This window comes from Colletotrichum fructicola, assembly GCF_000319635.2.
Source record: "Colletotrichum fructicola Nara gc5 chromosome Unknown KSG_Nara_v1_contig02, whole genome shotgun sequence".
Classification (NCBI taxonomy): Eukaryota; Fungi; Ascomycota; class Sordariomycetes; order Glomerellales; family Glomerellaceae; genus Colletotrichum; species Colletotrichum fructicola.
Genome location: NW_027094052.1, coordinates 870,660 through 890,063, shown reverse-complemented (window position 1 = coordinate 890,063; position 19,404 = coordinate 870,660). Strand labels below are relative to the sequence as shown.

Here is a 19,404-nt window from a genome sequence, read left to right as displayed (position 1 = left end):
GTTTTTGGCGGCAGGGCGGTTCACTTTCAAGGTGGAGATTCTGTTTGCTGCGATGGTGGGGCTCGCTCGGTGAGGGCGGCTCGGTCGGCGGGCTTTACCGGGGTGTCGGGAATAAGGCGCTAGGTGAGGGAGGGAGCCGGGGACGTGCGGAGGCTGAGGATGAGCCACGGGTGTGGATACCAGCCACGGAGAGGTGCTCCAGCCGCAGGGGAGCATCGGGAGCTCGGTTATCTTATCGGAGGCATTAGCGCGTCCTGCGGGGTCGCGTTGCTGGTAAAGAGGTCTGTTAGCGCAGGACCGTGAAGCGATGTTGGACTCGGGTCTTGTTATGGATTAACCATACTTGAAGATGCGACTTGATGCCACCGAAATGTCGATGTAAGAATTGAATAAGCTGCGACTGGTCTGCAAAGAACTTCCAATCACTAAATGCACAGCTTGCATCTAATATTAGGTCGTTTGACACTTCCACCAACCCCATCACGCCTGCCACCCTGCATCCTCAGGAAAGGGGTAGCGTCCTAACAGACGCAAAAGCCTCCAACAGACTTTCCCATTTCCACCAAAAGGAGCGCCCCTGCCACTCTCAGCGGCCCAAAGACACGACCCCGGCCTCGCTGACGCCAAATTTACGCGTCCGTCGCGTCTCGGTGGAGGAACAACGCTCTCCTGCCCTCACTCAACCACCACCAACGGCTCCATTAACGGCCCTTTCCACTTTGCTCCATCCGCGATTTCACCTTTTCGAGACCTACGACGCCGCCGCAGCTGTCCCTTTTGCGATCCAAAGACGGCCCAACCCATGTCCTGACGCAGTCGATGCCCTCAATTGGGATCAGACCAGTCTAACCTACTTCTCGACGTCCCTTTCAGCCGCGCCTCAAACTTTCACCACTTCACTTCTACACCGACATACCCCACAACCTGCCACCACTCACGCACGCCCGACGAGATACGGTCGCGACCCCTGCGACACACCCAGCCCTCCGATGCCTTTGTTCGACATGTCACCCAATCTGCAGAGAAAGAACGAGATGGAGAACGGCTTGAAGAGGAGCCATGATGAGTACTCGGGCGACGAGGTCGCCATCGACGACCGGGGCCTCGACGCCGGCGTGAAGCAGCAGGCCACCGAGGGCGTCGTCCAGCCGAGCAAAGGTACCTATGCCCGACGCACCTGCCGCCAGAGTTTCACGGAGAGCAGCATTCTGACGCACACAGCAGCGATGTCCCCCTCCATCGAAATCACACGCGACACCCCTCCTCCCCAGAGCAGCCCGGACTCGCTGACCACCGCGGGCACGACCACACCAGCACGCGACTCACCCTCTCCCAACCCCACACCGACCAAGGCCTCGCCTTTGAAGCAGACACAGACCGCCGGCGCCGCTCCCTCGTCACAACCGCCCGCCTCAGCGGCGGCATCGTCGACAGCCCAGCCACCTGCTAAGCGCAAGCGCCGCACCGCCGCAGAGCTGGAGGCGGAGGCGAAAGAGAAGGCCCAGAAGAAGAAGGAGCGAGAGGAGGAGAAGGAGGCGAAGCAGGTTGAGAAGGCCAAGCTCGATGCCGCGAAGCAGGTCGAGAAGGCCAAGCTCGATGCCGCGAAGCAGGTCGAGAAGGCCAAGCTCGATGCCGAGAAGCAATTAAAGCGGGCCGAAAAGGCCAAGGAGGAAGCGGAGAAGCAGGCGAAGCGGGATGAGAAGCGCCGTAAGAAGGAGGAAGAGGAGCGCAAGATTAAGGAGGAGAAGGAGAAGAAGGAGCGTGCCCAGCCGAAGCTCATGTCCTTCTTCACCCCCAAGAAGGCCCCCGTTACGCCAAAGAAGGAGTCACCGGCTGCCGCCGTCAAGACGGAGAGCCCTGCAAAGGCCTCTGCCGCGGAGTCGACACCAGCGCCGGCGAAGAAAGAGGAGAAGTCAGAGTACGAGAAGAGGTTCAAGCCCTTCTTCGTTCACGAGACGGTCCGCATGGCCAAGAACCCCTTCGAGATGGACGAGGAGGCACACGCGGCCAAGTCGCAGATTCTGGACGAGTACATTGACGGCAAGAGGACAATGGATGAGTCGAGCAAGTTCAACCCGGTCGAGATCTTCCAACTACCCTGCCGCCCCGCACCACGAGGCAGAATCTACCCGCCCGTTCGATACACCATGGAAAAGATGCAGAAGCTCACCCAGAAGGCCGAAGGTGCCAGCGAGGAGGACAGGAAGGCCGTCACAAAGGAGACCGCAGACGCCCTCCGCAAGATCCCCGTGAAGACCCTGCGCTTCTGGCAGGATGTGCGCCCGCCTTACAAGGGAACGGTAACCCTTAGACCGTACCAGGCAGGCAAAGACGGCATGCGACGACTAGCACGAAACCCGACACTGCGCGGGCTTGTCCCCGTCAACTACGACCACGACTCAGAAGCCGAGTGGGAGAGTGAAGGCGAAGACGTTGACATTGACGACGATGACGAAGAAGACCTCGACGGCGACGGCGAGGATATGGACGAGTTCCTTGACGACTCGGAAGATAGTGGTCCTGCGAGATTTGTTAGTGCCAATGGACTTGAACCTGTCAGTACGGGAGTCTGTTGGGAGGATCGCAAACGCATGGGCCCGAATCGCACCATGTACGAACACAGGATGGAGTTCATTCTCGGTAAGTCACCTTCCCCATTAGATGTGTACAGCCGTGTTAACACCTGCTGCAGAGAGCCTTGATTCACACCACAGCATCGACCCCTTTTCGACAAAGTATTGGGAGCCCGAGCCGAAGCAGAAAGCACCCAAGGCTGCGGCCAAGACGGCAGACACATCAGCGCCGGCCAACGCCTTCCAAGCCATTGGGGCCAAGAACACTCCGCAGACGCTTCCCAAGAAGATCCTGGAGAATAACGTCCTGCAGGAGCTCAAGAAGGTCATCCAGGCGAACCCCAAGATTGCCAAGGGCGGCTTGATCGATCTATCGTACGTTGCGCTCGCCCACGCCAAGGTCTCACGCAACGACATCAAGGAGGCCATCACGACCATCGCAGAGCGTTCCGGCGGTCAAGGGCGTGCCGGCTCGTGGGTCGTGAAGCCCCTGTACCTTGATTAAGGGGCATCACCGCATGTTTTGCGGATGAATGGCGTTATTTTCTTCGTTTTTATTCTTACTCGATGAGGATACCTCGGCGGACATGTCTTTATTTAACAGTTCGCCTTTTGTCAAAGTTATGGAGTGCATGGATTCTCGGAGGTACGAGGGCATTGGGATGGAGGAAAAGGGCGGACAGCATTGGCATCGTTCCGTCTTATCCTCAACAAGCCGCCGGCACAGGGCCTGGCGGCGAACAGTTTGATTGCTTGCAACGCTGCCTTCATCGGGCGGCTATGATATGACGGCATGAGGGCGGCGTATGATGGAATTATTTGGTCTTACACGGATGCATAGTTGTGCTCCGACCACCGGCGTTAGAGAGGCTGGTAGATATTAAGAAAAGCCCTACATTTCATTCCGATTCTACAGCGGTACGTGATGTTATCCTTCGTCTTCATGTGGCTATACGGAAGCTACCTAATCCTTGACTGAACGAGCATATCTCTCCGGGAACACCCCCTCGATATCAGCCAGGACCTGGATAGCAGTGAATCTCGACTATTACATCGTTAGCGGGCGACACCCTCACGACAAGACAATGCAAACTTACAATCCCCCGACAGAAAATGAGTCCAACCCCAGAAAAGTAGAGATTCGGATCTGCCAAAACAGTTAGTCACATCATCACCCATCCTCAAAACAGTACTCACGTCCAGAAAAAGTCGTAATCCCAATCCACTCCCCCTCCTCATCCACCCCGATCCTCCCAACATTCTCAATCCGCCCCGCCGTCTCCTCGTCCACGAACCCGCTCTCCGCCCACATGCTCGGCACATCAACGTCCCCGAACCCCGTCGCGAACACCACCGCGTCCGCCTCAACCACCCGCTCGGCCCCGGTGTCCCTGTCCACGACGACCACACCCTTCTCCGCGAAGCCGCGCGCCTCGCCGCGCTCGATCCCGATCTTGCCGTCTAGGACTAGTTCGAGGGTTCCCGGCTGGTCGACGTAGAACGCGCGCCCGCGCTCTTCGAGCTGTTTGGAGATTAGGCAGGGCGAGCGGTCGACGAGGTAGCCTGCCTCTTCGAAATTCTCCGTGCGGGAGGCGTGTTGGGCCATGAGGGAACGGATGGCGGATTGGGCGAGGGTGCGGGAGACCCCGGCGGGGAGGGCGGACTCGGCGAAGTCGGCGGACTCGGGGGCGCCGGGGAGGGAGGTGTAGCGCGCGGTGATGAGGGGGAGGAAGGCGGGCAGGTCGAGGAGGACGGTGGGGCTGCGCTGGAGGATGGAGACGGAGGGGACGAGCGGGGAGAGGGAGAGGTCGGCGGCGATGTCGTGCGCGGAGTTGCCGGAGCCGATTACCAGCACGCGCTTGGAGGCGAAGGGGGCGGGGGTGCGGTAGGATGTGGAGTGCAGGACGGGGCCGGGGAAGGAGGGCGGTGGAGGGGGCGACATGGGGGGGAGGTTGATGTTGGACGGGGAGACGAGCCAGCCTGTTGAGAGGATGAGGTTGCGCGCGAGGAGGGTGGTGGAGGAGGAGGTGCGGGTGTCGGTGAGGTGGACGGTCCAGAGGTTGGTGGTGGGGGACCAGGTGTTGCGGGTGACGGTTACGCCGCCGAAGAAGGGGAGGCGGAGGTCCTCGACGGCGGCGCGGTAGTAGGATGTTAGCTGCGGGCCGGAGAGGAACTCGGGGAGGGAGGACGGGACGGGGTAGTCGGGGAGCTGGATCATGGACTTGGGGTGGTGCAGGCGGATGGAGGCGTAGCGGGAGGAGGACCAGTTGCCGCCGGCGAGGGGGTCGGAGTCGAGGACGAGGCACTCTGCGCCGGCGCTCTCGAGGCGGATTGCGTTGGCGATGCCGTTGCAGCTGCCGCCGACGATGACGGCGTCGAGGATGGTGGACGCGGGGAGGGAGGGCAGGCCCTGGGCGGAGGAGCGGCCGCGTTGGGTGGATGGGAGGAGGGAGGAGGAGGGCCGTGGGAGGGGGGTGAAGGGGCGGGAGAGGAGGGCGTGGACTTGGGTTGTTAGGCCCCAGATCTTGAAGATGGGAGAGGAGGATGTGGTGGTGATGGGGATGAGCTTGGCGAGGCCGGTGCAGGAGGTTGCGGGGTGGGCGCAGTGGAAGGAGAAGGGGACCTCGAGGGTTGCGAGGGTTGGGGAGAGTCTGACGAAGGCGGGCTTGAGGCCTTTGAGCTCTGTTTCGGGGGAGAAGGTGGACGGGGCTCGGGTCGAGGAGAGGGATTCCCAGGCGCGGAGGATGGCGGCGCGGCCGAGGATGGTGCGCTTGTCGAAGGTGAGGGTGAGGCTGTCCCTCCACCAGGAGTCTTGGACGAAGAGGTCTGCGAAGGAGGGCCAGTCGGCGTTGGTCACGGCATCGGAGAGGGTTTTGAGGAAATGGGATGCTTCGGCGGCGACGTCGAGGTTGGCTTCGGAGGGGAAAGGGGGCACGGAGGGGATGGGGGAGGGGAGGTCTGCGACCTTGGTGCGGGTGCGGTGGTTCGTGATGGTTGTCATTGCGGGTGGTTGTTGATGGAGATGGAGGTGATGTTTGAAGAGCAGTGCGGTGAGGTTCTGAGGGTATAAGTCAGGAACTCAAGGGCTTTGGCTTCATGAGACTTTCCAAGAAAAGCCTGGAGATGTAGGCTTTTATATTGGATGTAAACACTCCCGCCAGGAAGCCTGTACGTATGATCTCGTTGCTGCCAGTCATCTTCAAGTATCATACATCTGTAACAATGTGTTATAGGAACTTTGAACCATCAGCAGCCAAGTGATCCTTCCAAACAGACAACCCAGATGCAGGTAAGATCTAGAGCGGGAATTTCGTAACAACGTCCAATCATACTGAGTCTGTCTTACCGCTCGCGGTAATCTTGAGACTCCAATAATGCGGATCTACACATGCTGCATCAACTTGATCCCATCGTCACAGATACTTTGGGGCTCGAAAGACGTGTAGTCTGGGATGCAACGCCCACCCGGATTTCTCGGAGTTTAGTATGGGTCCGGGGATTTCGGGCGGGAGCTATCAGTTCGCGCTAATCCTCAGTTCGTATTATATTCGTCTCTGATTCGCGGAGAGGCCATTGTAAGCTGACCGGGGAGCGTGTCTGGACATGGGAAGGGGAGGTCTTCTCAAAGTAGCAATCTTTTATGGCATCCAGACACATTGATTAGCCCCAGCGGATTGCTTTGGGAAGATTGCTTCAACTAATCAATTTGGTACGTGGGCTCAGTGGGAAGAGCGTGCGATGTTCTGATAAATACGATTAGCATAGAAGTGTTTCAACATCATGGGAGAAGACGTAGATGAGCAGCAAGATGGTGATGCAGATGAAAGTCTTGGGCATGGGGGCCAAATCGTGGTCTTGGTTTGGAGATGCATGAAACTTGTTAAGCGACATCCTGTGGGCGGGATAAAGGACGTGACAATGTCTTTTCCTCATCCCAGGCCCCGAAGAAGCATCATCATTGGCATCGACACTCAAATCATCTCAATACTCAATATACATCAATCGCCATGGCCGCAAAGACATCAAAGGTGGAGCGAACAACCATCGCGGGGTCAATCGAGATACCCCGCATCCTCAACGGCCTCTGGCAGCTCGCCGGCGGCCACGACCAGGACGTCGACGTCGCGGCCGCCGCAAAGGCGATGAAGCCGCTGTAAATCTCCTTTATCTCACCTTACCTACGTATCAAAATATGGACTGACGTCGTTTAGCATCGACGCCGGGCTGGACGCCTTCGACATGGCAGACCACTACGGCCCCGCCGAGCTCGTCCTCGGCGAGCACACCCGTACCACCACCGACCGCCCCGTCACGGCGTTTACAAAGTGGTGTCCGCCCGAAACCGGAGATAAGTCTTTCGCAACCGCCGAGGCGGCCATCGGCCGCGCGCTGGAGCGCATGGGCGCGGCGCAGATCGCGCTGATGCAGTACCACGTGTGGGACTACACTGACGACACGTACCTGGTCAACCTGGCGCACCTGCGGACGCTGCAGGCGCGGGGGAAGATTGCGCATGTCGGGCTGACGAACGTGGATACCGCGCATCTGGAGATGTTGCTGGATTCGGGGTATGAGGTTGTCTCGAACCAGGTGTCGGTGTCGGTGGTTGATTTGAGGGTTGTGAAGGGGAGGATGGCGCGGGTGTGTGAGGAGCGAGGGGTGGGATTGCTTGCGTATGGGACGCTGCTGGGCGGGTTCTTGGGGGAGAGGTGGGTTGGCGTGGAGGAGCCGAAGGAGGAGGGGTTGAATTGGAGTTTGAGGAAGTATTTGCGGTTTATTCAGGTTGCTGGGGGATGGGAGGCTTTTCAAGGTGTTCTTGCGGCGGTTGCTGGTGTCGCGAAGAAGCATGGTGTTTCGGTTGCTGCTGTTGCGATGAGGTGGGTGTTGGATGTCCCGGCTGTGAAGGCTGTCATCATCGGGGCGAGGTTGTCTGAGCAGAGCTTGGAGTACGCTCAGAAGAACGTCGAGGCGTTCGGGTTCGAGCTCGACGAAGAAGATCGGGCTGCGATTGCAAAGGCGCAGGAGGGTTTGAAGGATATACCGGGCGACTGCGGGGACGAATACCGACGGCCGCCGTTCATGACGGCTTCCGGAGACCTGAGTGACCACATCAAGGAGAGCAATGAGATGCAAAAGGTGGAGGAGGCCATCGCCATGGGGAAGAGGGTGGAGTTTCACTCGGGGAGCAAGTGGGAGCCGATCTGCGGCTACTCTCGCGCGGTGAGGTTTGGAAATATCATCAGGGTGTCGGGCACGACGGCGAACCCACCGCAAGAGCTGCAAGGCCAGCTTGGGGTGGTTGGAGGAAAGTCTGCAAAGTCGCAGGCTGTTGCGTCGCTTGATATCATCGAGAGGGCCGTGAGACGACTTGGGGGGAGCATGGCGGATGTGGTGCGGACGAGGGTGATGCTACAGCGGGAGGAAGACGTTGAGGGTGTTTCGGCGGCACATGGATGGGTTTTTAACTGTCGAGGAGTCTGGCCTGCGAATACAACAACTACGGCTGGGCTGATTGGAGACGACGTTCTGGTTGAGATCGAGGCCGAGGCGGTCGTTGGTAGTGGCAAGTCTGTCGTGGCTATTTCATGAGTAGATCTCACAGCTCGTAGTAGAGGAAGCACCGACAAGAAGTTCAAATCAAGATACAAGTACAAGAACGGCCCAAGAAAGGTTTTGCTGTTATTCTTATTTTCGACGCTAGGGGTAGGCTCGCTCTCTACAGTGTGAGGCAACCCTTTAATATCTAGCATACGCTATTACCACTGTTACCCCTCAGATTGGACTTTGTCGACATATGAAGAAAACAGAAAACAAAAGTAGACCAGACAAGAATGAGATTTGATGTCCCAGCATGACAGAAAAAGTTAAAAAATGAAAGGGACGAGACTCGAACTCGCGCGGGTTGCCCCACCAGGAAACAGATGTTAAGGAGACATGATCTTCGGATATATGGGTATGCATGCCGACCGGGATGAAGTCGCCGAGTTCTTCACCGTGGACTACGCAATGCCGCTGAGGCAGCTTCTCATTTCGACCGCCAGGTATATCCTCCATCGCGACGGACCGGAGGTGCTACTCCGTTGTGTCAAGCACCCGCCTACCAACAACTGGTTGAACCTGCCTTCGTGGGTGCCTCATTGGGGTATCCTTGAATGGTCGCAAGCGATGAGCAATACAAATGCCACGATATCGGAGGATGAGAGTTTATTCAGCCCCGTGGAGAAAGAACTATCCTCACATGGGCCTCTTCAGGATCCCAAGTTTATTCGATACGTCAGCCCTATCCTTCCCCGCCCACAAGAGGTCCCTCAGTGCGTAGTTGATTTTGTCAAAAGAGCCGCCTACGCTTTGAACCATTTCAACAGGGCGGCTTGGAAAGAGCTCCTAGAAACGGAGAACCTTTCTTTCTGGAGAGACCTGGACATTAGGTCGTCCGAAACGCAAGACCCCAGCCCGATCAGGCTCTTCCCAGACAGCTTCTGGGACTTGGCTGCGGAAGATGATAATGAATACCCACGATTAAAGTACAAGTGCATGGAGGCGACATCTCAGAAAGGGAAAGTCGCTTCCAGGGCATTGCAGACTCTCTCTTTCTTCATGGCTTACGTGGGAGGGGAGGTTATGTCTGCGACAGCCTATCGTGATGAATATCACAATGCCCTCCAGTGGGACCTTTACGAAGGACAGCGGATTCGACTAGCGCTGTCTACTGCCGGTTTTATTCTTGCTGTGCCAGCGTATGTGGAGGTGGGAGACGTATTTATGAGGTTGGACAGTCTCACGGCTAGCTATGGTTCCGAGACCAACAAGAACCACTGTTTTGGCGGTTTGTTGAGGCCGCTTGCAAAAGATACAGGCGACCCTCTTGTAAGGGCCTTCAAGTGGCTTTGCTGCGGCGGTGTTCCTCTTTGGAGAGATGTACCGGGGTACAGTTGGAATTTTACACTGCTCCCAACTGAAGTCGACAACAACGGCTTGAAACGGTATGATGACAAGTACCCAAAAAGCTTTGGAAAACTTAAGTATATAGAGCTCTGTTAAGGCTAGCTGAAGTTGAATTGGTACAGGCTTGTGCTAGGCTGATCATGACTACGCAGAAATTGTCTTGCACCAGGGGCCTCATCTGGATGGTTCAGCTGCTCTGTTCATTGCGTTCTATGCTTCATCAGATACTAATTGGTCTTGCTTGTGTCTGCCATATGTAGAGGAATAGCTCTGCCTACGCGTCACCCCTGTTCCCGTTGCACCGCTGTCCCAATATATGCGGTCCCCAAAGCTTCGGTCCGCTCACTTCAAGTCCATAGCATCCACAGACTTGAGAATCGTAAATGTCCTGTGATTGCAGTCCTTGTGCACCTGGGAGTGGTCATGGGGAGGATCGCATTCTGCGATGGTGCCCGTTGGATGGTGTTTCAAACAAGCCGGCAGCACGCCGCCGTGATTATTCGGAGGGCAGTAATTCTCGACCTTCTTCAAGCGGTAAAGTAGTGATTCATGAAGCACGGCATCCTTGGGTATATCACGTGTCTCGCCCTTGTTGAGCGGAAAGCGCACGTTCTCCCATTGGCCGTCTTCAAGCTCCCAGCGCTTGATGAAGGGGAGCCATTCTGTTTAAGCTACGTTAGCAATGATCATCAAGAACGTAAAGAGAACTTACCCATGAGCTTCCACAGCAAGACCGTAAAGAATCCCGTTCCGGTGTTGAACGCGAGCGAATCATGAATGGGGGCCTTCATCGCCTTGTGCTTCTTGTCTGCATACTTGTCCTTGAAGTGCTTCAACTTATCCTCCCGCCATTTAAGCGCAGCCTCAGGGTGCTTCTTGCCCACCTCCTCGACTTCACCAATCATCCACGCCAGCGCAACATCACTGAGCTGCAACCTGTCGCATCCGATCGCCTTCCCCTTGGGCGGCTTGCGCGTGGAGAAGAAGTTCTTGATCGTCTCCCACCACGTCATCTCAGCCTGGCCGCCTTCGAGGGGGTTCTTGTCCGAAGCGGGCCACCCGCCGCCGACGTCGCCGTGGCACCCGGGGAACCAGACCTCCAGGATGTCTTCGTGGATCTCCTCGCCCTTCTTCATGTCCTGCGCCATCAGCGCGGCCTTGAACTTGACGCGGCGCTCGTCGACGGCGACCGCGTGGCGGACGTGGTGCGCCGTGCCGACGACGGGCACCGGGATCGGCGCCTTGCGCTCGAGGATGGCGACGGAGTTGACGCAGTCCCAGATGCCGAGGAAGTGCACCTTGATGTTGGACTCTTTGCCCTCCTTCTGGTCCGTGTCGCAGTGGGACGAGACCTCTTTGCGGCAGAAGGTGTCCGAGAACGCGGCGATCTCGTCGGCTGCGACTTCGAAATTGTGGCCGTGGACGGCGGGGTCTTCGCCCTCCTGGTGATCGTGAGTTTCCACGTCGGCTTCTGTGTCGTCCAAGAGTGGCTGCGTCTCGCTGCGGCCGTTGCCGTTGCCGTTACTGTGACCGTTTCCGTTGCCATTACCGTTGGCAGCGGCGAGGCCGGCGGCTTTTTTGGCGGCCTTTTTCTGGGCCTTCTTGGCGGCCTTCTCCCTGTTCTTCTTCTTGGGGTGGGAGACGATGAAGTCCTCGACCTCGCCGGCGAGGTAGCGCTGGTAGAGGCGGTAGGCGAAGGGGACCATCTCCTCGTTGCCCTTGCAGAGGAGGCCGACTGTGCTGATCATGCGGGCAAGGAACTTTGCTGTGAAGGCGCCACGGCTGAAGCCGAACATGTAAATCTTGTCGCCCTTTATGCATCGCGTTAGTACCGCTTACAGACTAAAGGGGGAGAGACTCACGGAGTCGTAGTAACGCATCAAGAATCTGTATCCAGCCATTACGTGGGCATCGAAGGTGTTGCCGATGCCTTGGTCCACGGTCTGAGAGATGGAGCTTTGAAATTCACCAAACCAAGTCTTGTTCACGGACTTCTCATTAATATCGTACGTGCCGATTCCGGCTGTTGAGTGGCAGCGATCAGCATCAAAGAAATGATTAGTTAAAATGAAGAACGACTCACTTTGATAGTAATGATACTGGTCAGGGTCGTTGCGGTCCAGCTTGCTCAAGAGCTTGACCACATTGGTGTCGGCATTGGTGCCAGTGAACGTGTTACCGGTCCCATCAAAGCAGAGAACAAGCTTTCTAGGGGTTCGCTCGCTCCCAGGGTGCTGCCCCTGAGCTGTTGCGCTTCCGTTTGCATGACCGTTTAGTGCTCCGGGCATGATGTCTGATAACACGAGAAAGAAATGGGAAAGTGATGGAACGTATAGGTCGAATATGTGCCAACTACGAACTTGTCATCTACAGAGGGTTTTGACGCTCCATATATCAACAATCTTCATCACAAGTAAGCTTCCCTAGCTGAGAAGCTCACCACCAAGACCAAGACAGCCACCGAATTATCATCATTACAGGTGGCGGGCATTTCCTGGCTAGTTGCACAACGTTTAGACGGCCGGAGATCATCGAGATCATCAACCATAACCAAACCAAGAGGGAGAGGAACGTACGTCACCTCGTATACACGGCGAACGGCAGCGCGTCGTCCTCCCAACCCCTCATCTCGTGTCTTACACATCAGCTCCACGCAGGGCCTCAGACATATCTCCCTTTTCGCGCCTAGCATCTGATAGCCAATAAGCCACCGGTTAAAAGAAATCTGGCACGCGACCGGTGAACGTTCGTTCGCGGAGAAGCACCCGTCGATCGGTTGAACTAGGCGGCGGCACGGCAGCCCGGCACCCGGGGTGCAACCGCCTGTCTGCCCTCAGATCTGTCGTGCTTATTCAAGACATTCCGTACCAGCTAGTAGGAGACGTAACTTTCCCTGGTATAACAACGGCCAAGAGGATCTGCGAATGACAGCGGAAGGTTATCGTGTAGTATAATCGCACGGCAGCTGGCATTGACCAGTGCTTGCCCGGCCAGTCCACGATAACCCGAGTCACCCGCATGTCGTGTAATCAACTTTGGACACTCCGTGATAGGCAGGACGACGCTTTCGATTCTGATCGATACCAGACTAGAAAGAAATGTCTGAGACCCAACCTCCGCGCCGAGGTTTGGTACGGAGGGGAAAGGGGGAAATGTGTGAGCTGTCAGAAAGCTCGTTACCATATCAGGCCATAAGCTCAACCGTCCTGATACAACGAGCTGGTTACAAGAGCTTTTTTATCGACTATTTCGTACATGCTTGTCTCAGCTTCTCTACTCTTGTAACTCAATCTGGACATATGCTGCAGCCTTCCGCCGATCACCTGTACGCATTGTACGCAGGGCGAGTCAACAGCCGCTCAGCGCGGGGAAGATAGCTCTGTGTCTCAGACAATAGAAAAGTGTAAGCCGGCCCGCGTTGAGCAAGGAAAACAACGCACATGAAAATGTCTTGGAACTGTCCCGCTATGCAGCGTGCCTAGACAGGCGGTCAGCGGCATTGGAGGTTCCCGTCGGGGACCCCGCCGCGGCTTCTGCCAATCAGGCAAGCCGTGATGACCATTCTCAGCATGCAAGACATCGTAGCCGCTGTTTCACGACATAGTTGAAGCTAGCCGGGAAAACCCCTCAATCGTCCAAGACACAGGAGAAAGTTACAGATGCCAGAGCAAGGTGACGAAAGCTGTCTAGGGGCACTAATGTAGCTAACGAAGACCTGAAAACATCGCGGCCTATCTTGATGATCTGACAATAGTCCCGGGGTAGAGTTGCGGAAGACGTCACCATCTCGACATTGTCAATTGGATGCTGACCACCCCTTCGCCACGACGTTAGGCTAGCTCCGGGGCACCGCTCGCCTTAAGCATGTCTGAGCCTTAGGGAATCGGAGTGCCTGCAGACGGTGCGGGCCGTTTGGGACGGGAGCCGGTTGCATGAGTGTGGGAGGACGCAGATCTCGACCGTAGACGCACCTCGGTCCAAACCTGTGCCTTCTCGGCCGGCTTGGTGCGGCTGAGCCCAATGTCACTTCTCGGCTGGCATCCCTTCCGTTTCCCCTCCATTCCGCTCCGTACTCCAACGCCGTACATGCCTCCGTCCTGTCCAATTCTCTTCTGCCTCTTGGCAAGAACTTTGCTGCATACCCCGCCCCGTCGTGGCTTTCTGCATGTCTCCGGTTGCCGTTGATCGTCACCCGAGGGCGATGGAAGGAGAGCCAGTCAAACTTCCTGCAATGTCTCGGGGACGGCTCTTTCACCGCATTTCGAGCGCGTTTTCGGCCAGGAGCTACATTTTCGAGGTTGGGCCCTGTCTCTCTGGGCCGCTCATCTCGTGGAACGCGGGCGGTGATGGACCAAAATGGGGTTGCGAGCGCGTAGATCCATGTTCCGCGCGGTTGAGCGAGACGCCACCAAAGTGCAGACGAGGAGGTGAGGGGATAATGTTGTTGTGTTGCCCCGCCGAGGGTCGAGGAAGATGAGAGATTCGGTTGAGAATGGGTTTGGTATAAGTGAGGTATGAGGGCGGCGATGGAAAGGTGATCCCGGGCCAGATATCTCCTCTCACATCCTTTCTAGCCCTGTAATTTGCCCTTACACTAAGCATTGGGCAGAATCATGGCGTTCAACACAAAGTTCCAGGCCGGCGAGTCCTACGGGGACGAGCGCAAGGGGTCTAACAACTTCTTCGCTGACCCCAAGAAGGTCGCCATGGACATCATCAAGGACCTGGGCGGTGCCCACGGCCAGCTCAACCTCTTGGAGGTTACTGCCCTGGTCCAGCAGCTTCTCCAGAAGGGCGAGCCTCTTGATGACAAGAAGGGGTAAGTCTGGAATCAAATCACCGGTCACAAGAGTTCTAACAACCGAGCAGAACCACCGAGGCCTTGATTGGCATCTTGACCTCTCTTCCATCCGGGTCAAATACCAGAGTACAGCTCACCAACAAGCTCATCGACACGCTGTGGGGAAACCTCCAACATCCTCCCCTGAGCTACGTCGGCGGCGATGTCAAGTACGAGGTCGTGAAGACCAAGGAACAGCTCGCCAAAGAGCAGGCGGACCTCGCAGCCCAGGGCAAAGCCCCCCAGTCTCCCGAGGAAAGCCACATCACCTTCAAGGCCCCAGACTTCCCCGACATCACCCTGCGCGAGCACCTGCCGACGCCGCCGGACGGCCTGCACAACTACAGAATGCCCGACGGCAGCTACAACAACATCCTCGAGCCCAACCTCGGCGCGGCCGGCACCCCCTACGCCAAGACGGTCAAGACCGAGAAGCGGCTCGCCGGCGTCAAGCCAGACCCGGGCCTGCTCTTCGACCTGCTCCTCGCGCGCGACGACAAGAAGTTCACCGAGAACCCCGCCGGCATCTCCTCGATGCTATTCTACCACGCCTCCATCATCATCCACGACATCTTCCGCACCAACCGCCACGACCTCAACAAGTCCGACACGTCCTCGTACCTCGACCTCGCGCCGCTGTACGGCTCCTCCTTCAAGGACCAGCTCGAGATCCGCACCATGAAGGAGGGCAAGCTCAAGCCCGACACCTTCCACGAGAAGCGCCTGCTCGGCCAGCCCGCGGGCGTCAACGTCATGCTCGTGCTCTACAGCCGCTTCCACAACTACGTCGCCGACATCCTCCTCAAGATCAACGAGAACGGCCGCTTCACGCTCCAGACCGCCAAGGACGCCGCCCCGGAGGACCAGGCCAAGGCCGTGGCCAAGCAGGACCACGACCTCTTCAACGTCGCGCGGCTCGTCACCGGCGGGCTGTACATCAACATCTGCCTGCACGACTACCTGCGCGCCATCACCAACACGCACCACTCCAAGAGCGACTGGACGCTCGACCCGCGCGTCGAGATCGGCAAGCAGTTCGACGGCGAGGGCGTGCCGCGCGGCGTCGGCAACCAGGTCAGCGTCGAGTTCAACCTGCTGTACCGCTTCCACTCGTGCATCTCCAAGAAGGACGAGCGCTGGATCGACGGCTTCTTCGCGAAGCTGTTCCCCGGCCGCAAGCCTGAGGATCTGCAGAACGTAGGCATGGAGGAGCTCGGCGCCGCGCTGATGAAGTTCGAGATGGGCATCGACAAGGACCCGAGCAAGCGCACGTTCGACGACCTGCAGCGCGGGGAGGACGGGAAGTTCAGGGACGAGGATCTGGTGCGCGTGCTGAAGGAGGCGATGGAGGACCCCGCGGGCACGTTTGGCGCGCGCATGGTCCCGAAGGCGCTCAAGATTGTCGAGATCATGGGCATCAAGCAGGCGCGCGCGTGGCAGGTTGCCTCGCTCAACGAGTTCCGTGACTTCTTTGGCCTGAAGAGACACGACACCTTCAAGGACATCAACTCGAATGAGGAGATTGCTACTCTGCTCGAGAAGCTGTACACTGATCCCGACATGGTGGAACTCTACCCCGGTCTGATGATCGAGGACATCAAGCCCGTTCGCAACACTGGCAGCGGCATCTGCCCGACGTACTCCGTGGGCCGCGCCGTGCTCTCGGATGCCGTGACGCTCGTGCGCTCCGACAGGTTCAACACGATCGACTACACCGTCTCCAACCTCACAGCCTGGGGCTACAACGAGGTCCAACAGGACTACAAGACCCTCGGCGGATCGATGCTCTACAAGCTGATCCAGCGCGGTCTGCCAGGTTGGTTCCCGTTCAACTCCATCGCCGTCATGCAGCCCATGTACACCAAGAAGGCCAACGAGCGCATCGCGCGCGAGATCGGCACCTTCAACCAGTTCACCCTCGACGACCCCAAGGCCCCGCCCAAGCCCGTCGTCGTAGCCTCGAGCGAGGGCATCAAGCGCGTGCTCGGCAGCCCGGACAAGTTCGTCGTGCCGTGGCTCACGCCGCTCAACGCGCTCTACACGGACACCAAGAAGGACATCAGCTGGTTCATGCTCGCGGGCGACGGCAGCACGAACAAGCAGGAGAAGGTCAACTTCGTCAACGCGATGAAGAAGGTGCCGAACCTGCATAATGCCGTGCACCAGTTCATCGAGCGCGTGGGCCGGCAGCTCATCGAGAAGGAGACGTTCAAGCTCAAGGAGGGGCTGTGCCAGATGGACATCATCCGCGACGTGGCGATCCCGCTGAACGCTCAGCTGCTCGCGGACCTGTTCTACTTTGACCTGCGCCACGAGGAGAACCCCGGCGGCACGCTCAGCGCGACGGACCTGTACCGCCACCTTCTGAACATCCGCATCTGGGGCGTGAACAACAACGATCCCGGCCAGGCGTGGAACCGCCGCCGCCGCGCTGCGGAGAGTGCCAAGGTCATTACTGATTCGACGCGCAAGCTGGTTGACGAGGTGTCTAGAGGACGCGGTCTCAACTTGGGCTTCATCTCGGCGATCAACGAGGTTGCGTCCCGTAAGACGCACATCAAGAAGGACTCTCTGCGGTCTTGTGGGTACAAGTTGGTCGAGGAGCTTCTCAACCAGGGCGGCTCTCCTGAAAAGGTGACCGATAACGTCTGGTTGACCGCGTTTGGCGGTATCGGTGTTCCTGTCACCACGGTAAGTGCTTTTTCTACTCTGCAGATGCGATGAGGTTGCAATGGCTGATAGACTGCAGTTCTACGAGGTTATGGAGTACTTCCTTCGCCCTGAGAACAAGTCCATCTGGGGTGAGGTGCAGGCGCTCGCGCAGAAGAACGACGAGGCAGGGCTCCATGCCTACGTCAACGAGGCGATGCGCCTCACGAGCGGCCAGCGCAACGTGCGCATCGCGACGGTCAAGGACGAGATCGACGGCCAGAAGGTCGAGCCCGGAAATGCTGTCGTCATGCTCCTGGTAGGGTTTCCGCGGTCTGAATCTGTATTGAAATTCGAATTTGCTGACCATTGTATTTCAAGGGTGCCGCGGGCCGGAACCCCAAGGAGGTCCCCAACGCGGACAAGTTCGACGCGAAGCGCTCGACGGACCACATCAAGCCCTTCAGCTACGGCCAGCACGAGTGCGTCGGCCAGGACGTTGCGCGAGCCTTCGTCACTGGCCTCGTCAAGCTCGTCGCGGACCTCAGACAGCTGCGGCCTGCGCCGGGTGAGATGGGCAAGGTCAAGACGATCCAGGTCGGCACGGAGAGGGCGTACCTCAACGACAGCTGGTCGTACCTCGGCTTTGATGCCAGCAGTAAGTGTCGCTTGACACGTCATCCTGATCAATTTGATACTAACTATGCCCAACAGCCTGGAAGGTTCACTTTGATGGACACGGACAGGGCACGTACGAGGGCGACCCGGAGCCCAACAAGCCCATCGACATGGGACGGTACTACTACATCCTGCAGAAGCGCAAGGAGAGCCTGCTCAAGGGAGTATCTGCCTGAGTTTGGGAGATTTCGTAGTCAACGGAAAAGCAAAAATACTGAGATTGTTCAATCCACTTGGTCTATTGTGCAAACGTGACGATGCTTCAAGTTGTGAAATTGGCTGCTGTTCGGTGTTGCTGATGAAGGAAAGCGAGAGCGAATGAGAGCTTGGCAGTGGAGACCTCCCAAAACGAGTCTAGCGTATATCTATGATTACATAAGGAGCCAGTGTATGGAAGTGGTTCACGTCCAAATGCAGTGAGCGGGTCCGGACCGAAGCGAAGACCTTCAACAGCCAATTACCGCGCTTCGTCTGACGTAAGGTTCCTGGACTGGTGGGGGCGGCATCGGCGTTGTCCAGGGCCGACAATGACGTTATTCCCTGCTCACCTCGTTATTTTCGCCAACGAACATCTCCACCAAACAGACAGGCCGTCGGGAACGAAGAAGGGGTCTGGGCCGCTTCCATTTCGTCAATCGTTCTTCATTGTGACAAGGAGCGTCCCTGGGAGACTCAGCTGTCTCTGCAACACACGTCTGTGGAGCACGCCCTGAGCTGATCGAGATCGAGATAACGATAAGACATCGGCCCTGTCGACGAAGCAGGGCGGTTTTCTCTTGCATGTCCCGAGTCTATGCGGCTGGCGTCACAGTTTGGAGACGTTGAGAATGGTTCATGCGCTGACGAACGCAAAGACCATGGTGAAAAAGGGGGTTTCGTCGTGACAGCTTGTCAGTTGCGTCGCCCTGCCCTCTTCAATGGTCTTGATCTGGTCATGTTGTGTTACAGCAGCCCGGGAATCCGGAGCAGCCGCCGTCGCGTCCCACTTCCAATCGGATTTCTGTTCCTGACGCTCTTGAACATCTCGGGCTGTCCGTAGGTGGATGAAAGACCTGAGGTACATGCGGCTCGACCAGCAGCAGCATCAGGACCAGGACCGGAGCTGAGACCAAGCCTCGCCTTATTACCGTCGGTGTCATTTTCAGCCTCTAAACCGTTTTCGTTGACCGAGGCAGAAAAAAAGATTTTTGGCCGCCGGACACAATGGCCAACAGCTCGCACGACTCATTCGCGTAGATGACGTTTCCAGCTCGGGCAAATGGCCACACGACAGCCTGGATTCGCAGCCATGATTGGTTGTCAAGAAAAGGAAGCTACCCTTATTTTGCCTTTGGGCTTTTATCTTGGTCAGACTTTTAATGGCCAGCACTCATAAAAGGGGCGAGATGGAGGTGTTCGTGCGGTCTCGCGACATCCCACCCAGAACTCTGTCTGGACTCTGGCCTCTGCTTCTGCTCCTTTAACGCAATTGACAAGGAACTGCTGACTTGGCTTGTTGGAGTTTTCTGAGGCTGCCAACAGGGAAACCCGCGCCGAGCTAATTGCAATCGGGTTTCGAAATCCCATCCGAGCACTGCGTTTCTGTCGACTAATTCGCCCTGCTTCCATTCTGCGGTCTCCCACACGGCCACGTTGTCGCCTCGTTGTTGTTGCGTCTGGATCATTCTTAATTGCATATAATCTGCGAACAAGTGTCCAAAGGTCGGATATCGCCGGTCA

General features: G+C 57.4%; 5 protein-coding genes across 5 annotated transcripts; 3 read left to right on the top strand and 2 right to left on the bottom strand.

Annotated features, from left to right (window-relative positions):
* Positions 1-1,004: 1,004 nt before the first annotated feature.
* rlf2 (Chromatin assembly factor 1 subunit rlf2) lies at positions 1,005-3,078 on the top strand (the record flags this gene model as incomplete). Its single annotated transcript, XM_032031867.1, has 3 exons — positions 1,005-1,158; positions 1,225-2,640; positions 2,693-3,078. 3 exons carry the CDS (start codon positions 1,005-1,007, stop codon positions 3,076-3,078), a joined length of 1,956 nt encoding a protein of 651 aa, XP_031888707.1.
* A 459-nt stretch (positions 3,079-3,537) lies between these two features.
* Positions 3,538-5,574, bottom strand: YUC2 (Indole-3-pyruvate monooxygenase YUCCA2; the record flags this gene model as incomplete). The annotated part of the gene is made up of 3 exons (XM_066151051.1): positions 3,538-3,618; positions 3,671-3,720; positions 3,771-5,574. The coding sequence occupies 3 exons, from the start codon at positions 5,572-5,574 to the stop codon at positions 3,538-3,540; spliced, it is 1,935 nt and encodes a 644-aa protein (XP_066009408.1).
* Positions 5,575-6,580: 1,006 nt separating this feature from the next.
* Positions 6,581-8,162, top strand: RSP5-1 (Flagellar radial spoke protein 5; the record flags this gene model as incomplete). Its single annotated transcript, XM_032031865.1, has 2 exons — positions 6,581-6,726; positions 6,785-8,162. 2 exons carry the CDS (start codon positions 6,581-6,583, stop codon positions 8,160-8,162), a joined length of 1,524 nt encoding a protein of 507 aa, XP_031888713.1.
* A 1,698-nt stretch (positions 8,163-9,860) lies between these two features.
* Positions 9,861-11,806, bottom strand: CGGC5_v002949 (Uncharacterized protein; the record flags this gene model as incomplete). The annotated part of the gene is made up of 4 exons (XM_032031863.1): positions 9,861-10,180; positions 10,231-11,329; positions 11,381-11,541; positions 11,602-11,806. 4 exons carry the CDS (start codon positions 11,804-11,806, stop codon positions 9,861-9,863), a joined length of 1,785 nt encoding a protein of 594 aa, XP_031888715.1.
* Positions 11,807-14,131: 2,325 nt separating this feature from the next.
* On the top strand, positions 14,132-17,861 carry ppoA (Psi-producing oxygenase A; the record flags this gene model as incomplete). The annotated part of the gene is made up of 5 exons (XM_032031862.1): positions 14,132-14,337; positions 14,388-17,049; positions 17,108-17,326; positions 17,389-17,665; positions 17,722-17,861. 5 exons carry the CDS (start codon positions 14,132-14,134, stop codon positions 17,859-17,861), a joined length of 3,504 nt encoding a protein of 1,167 aa, XP_031888710.1.
* Between the last annotated feature and the right edge of the window lie 1,543 nt (positions 17,862-19,404).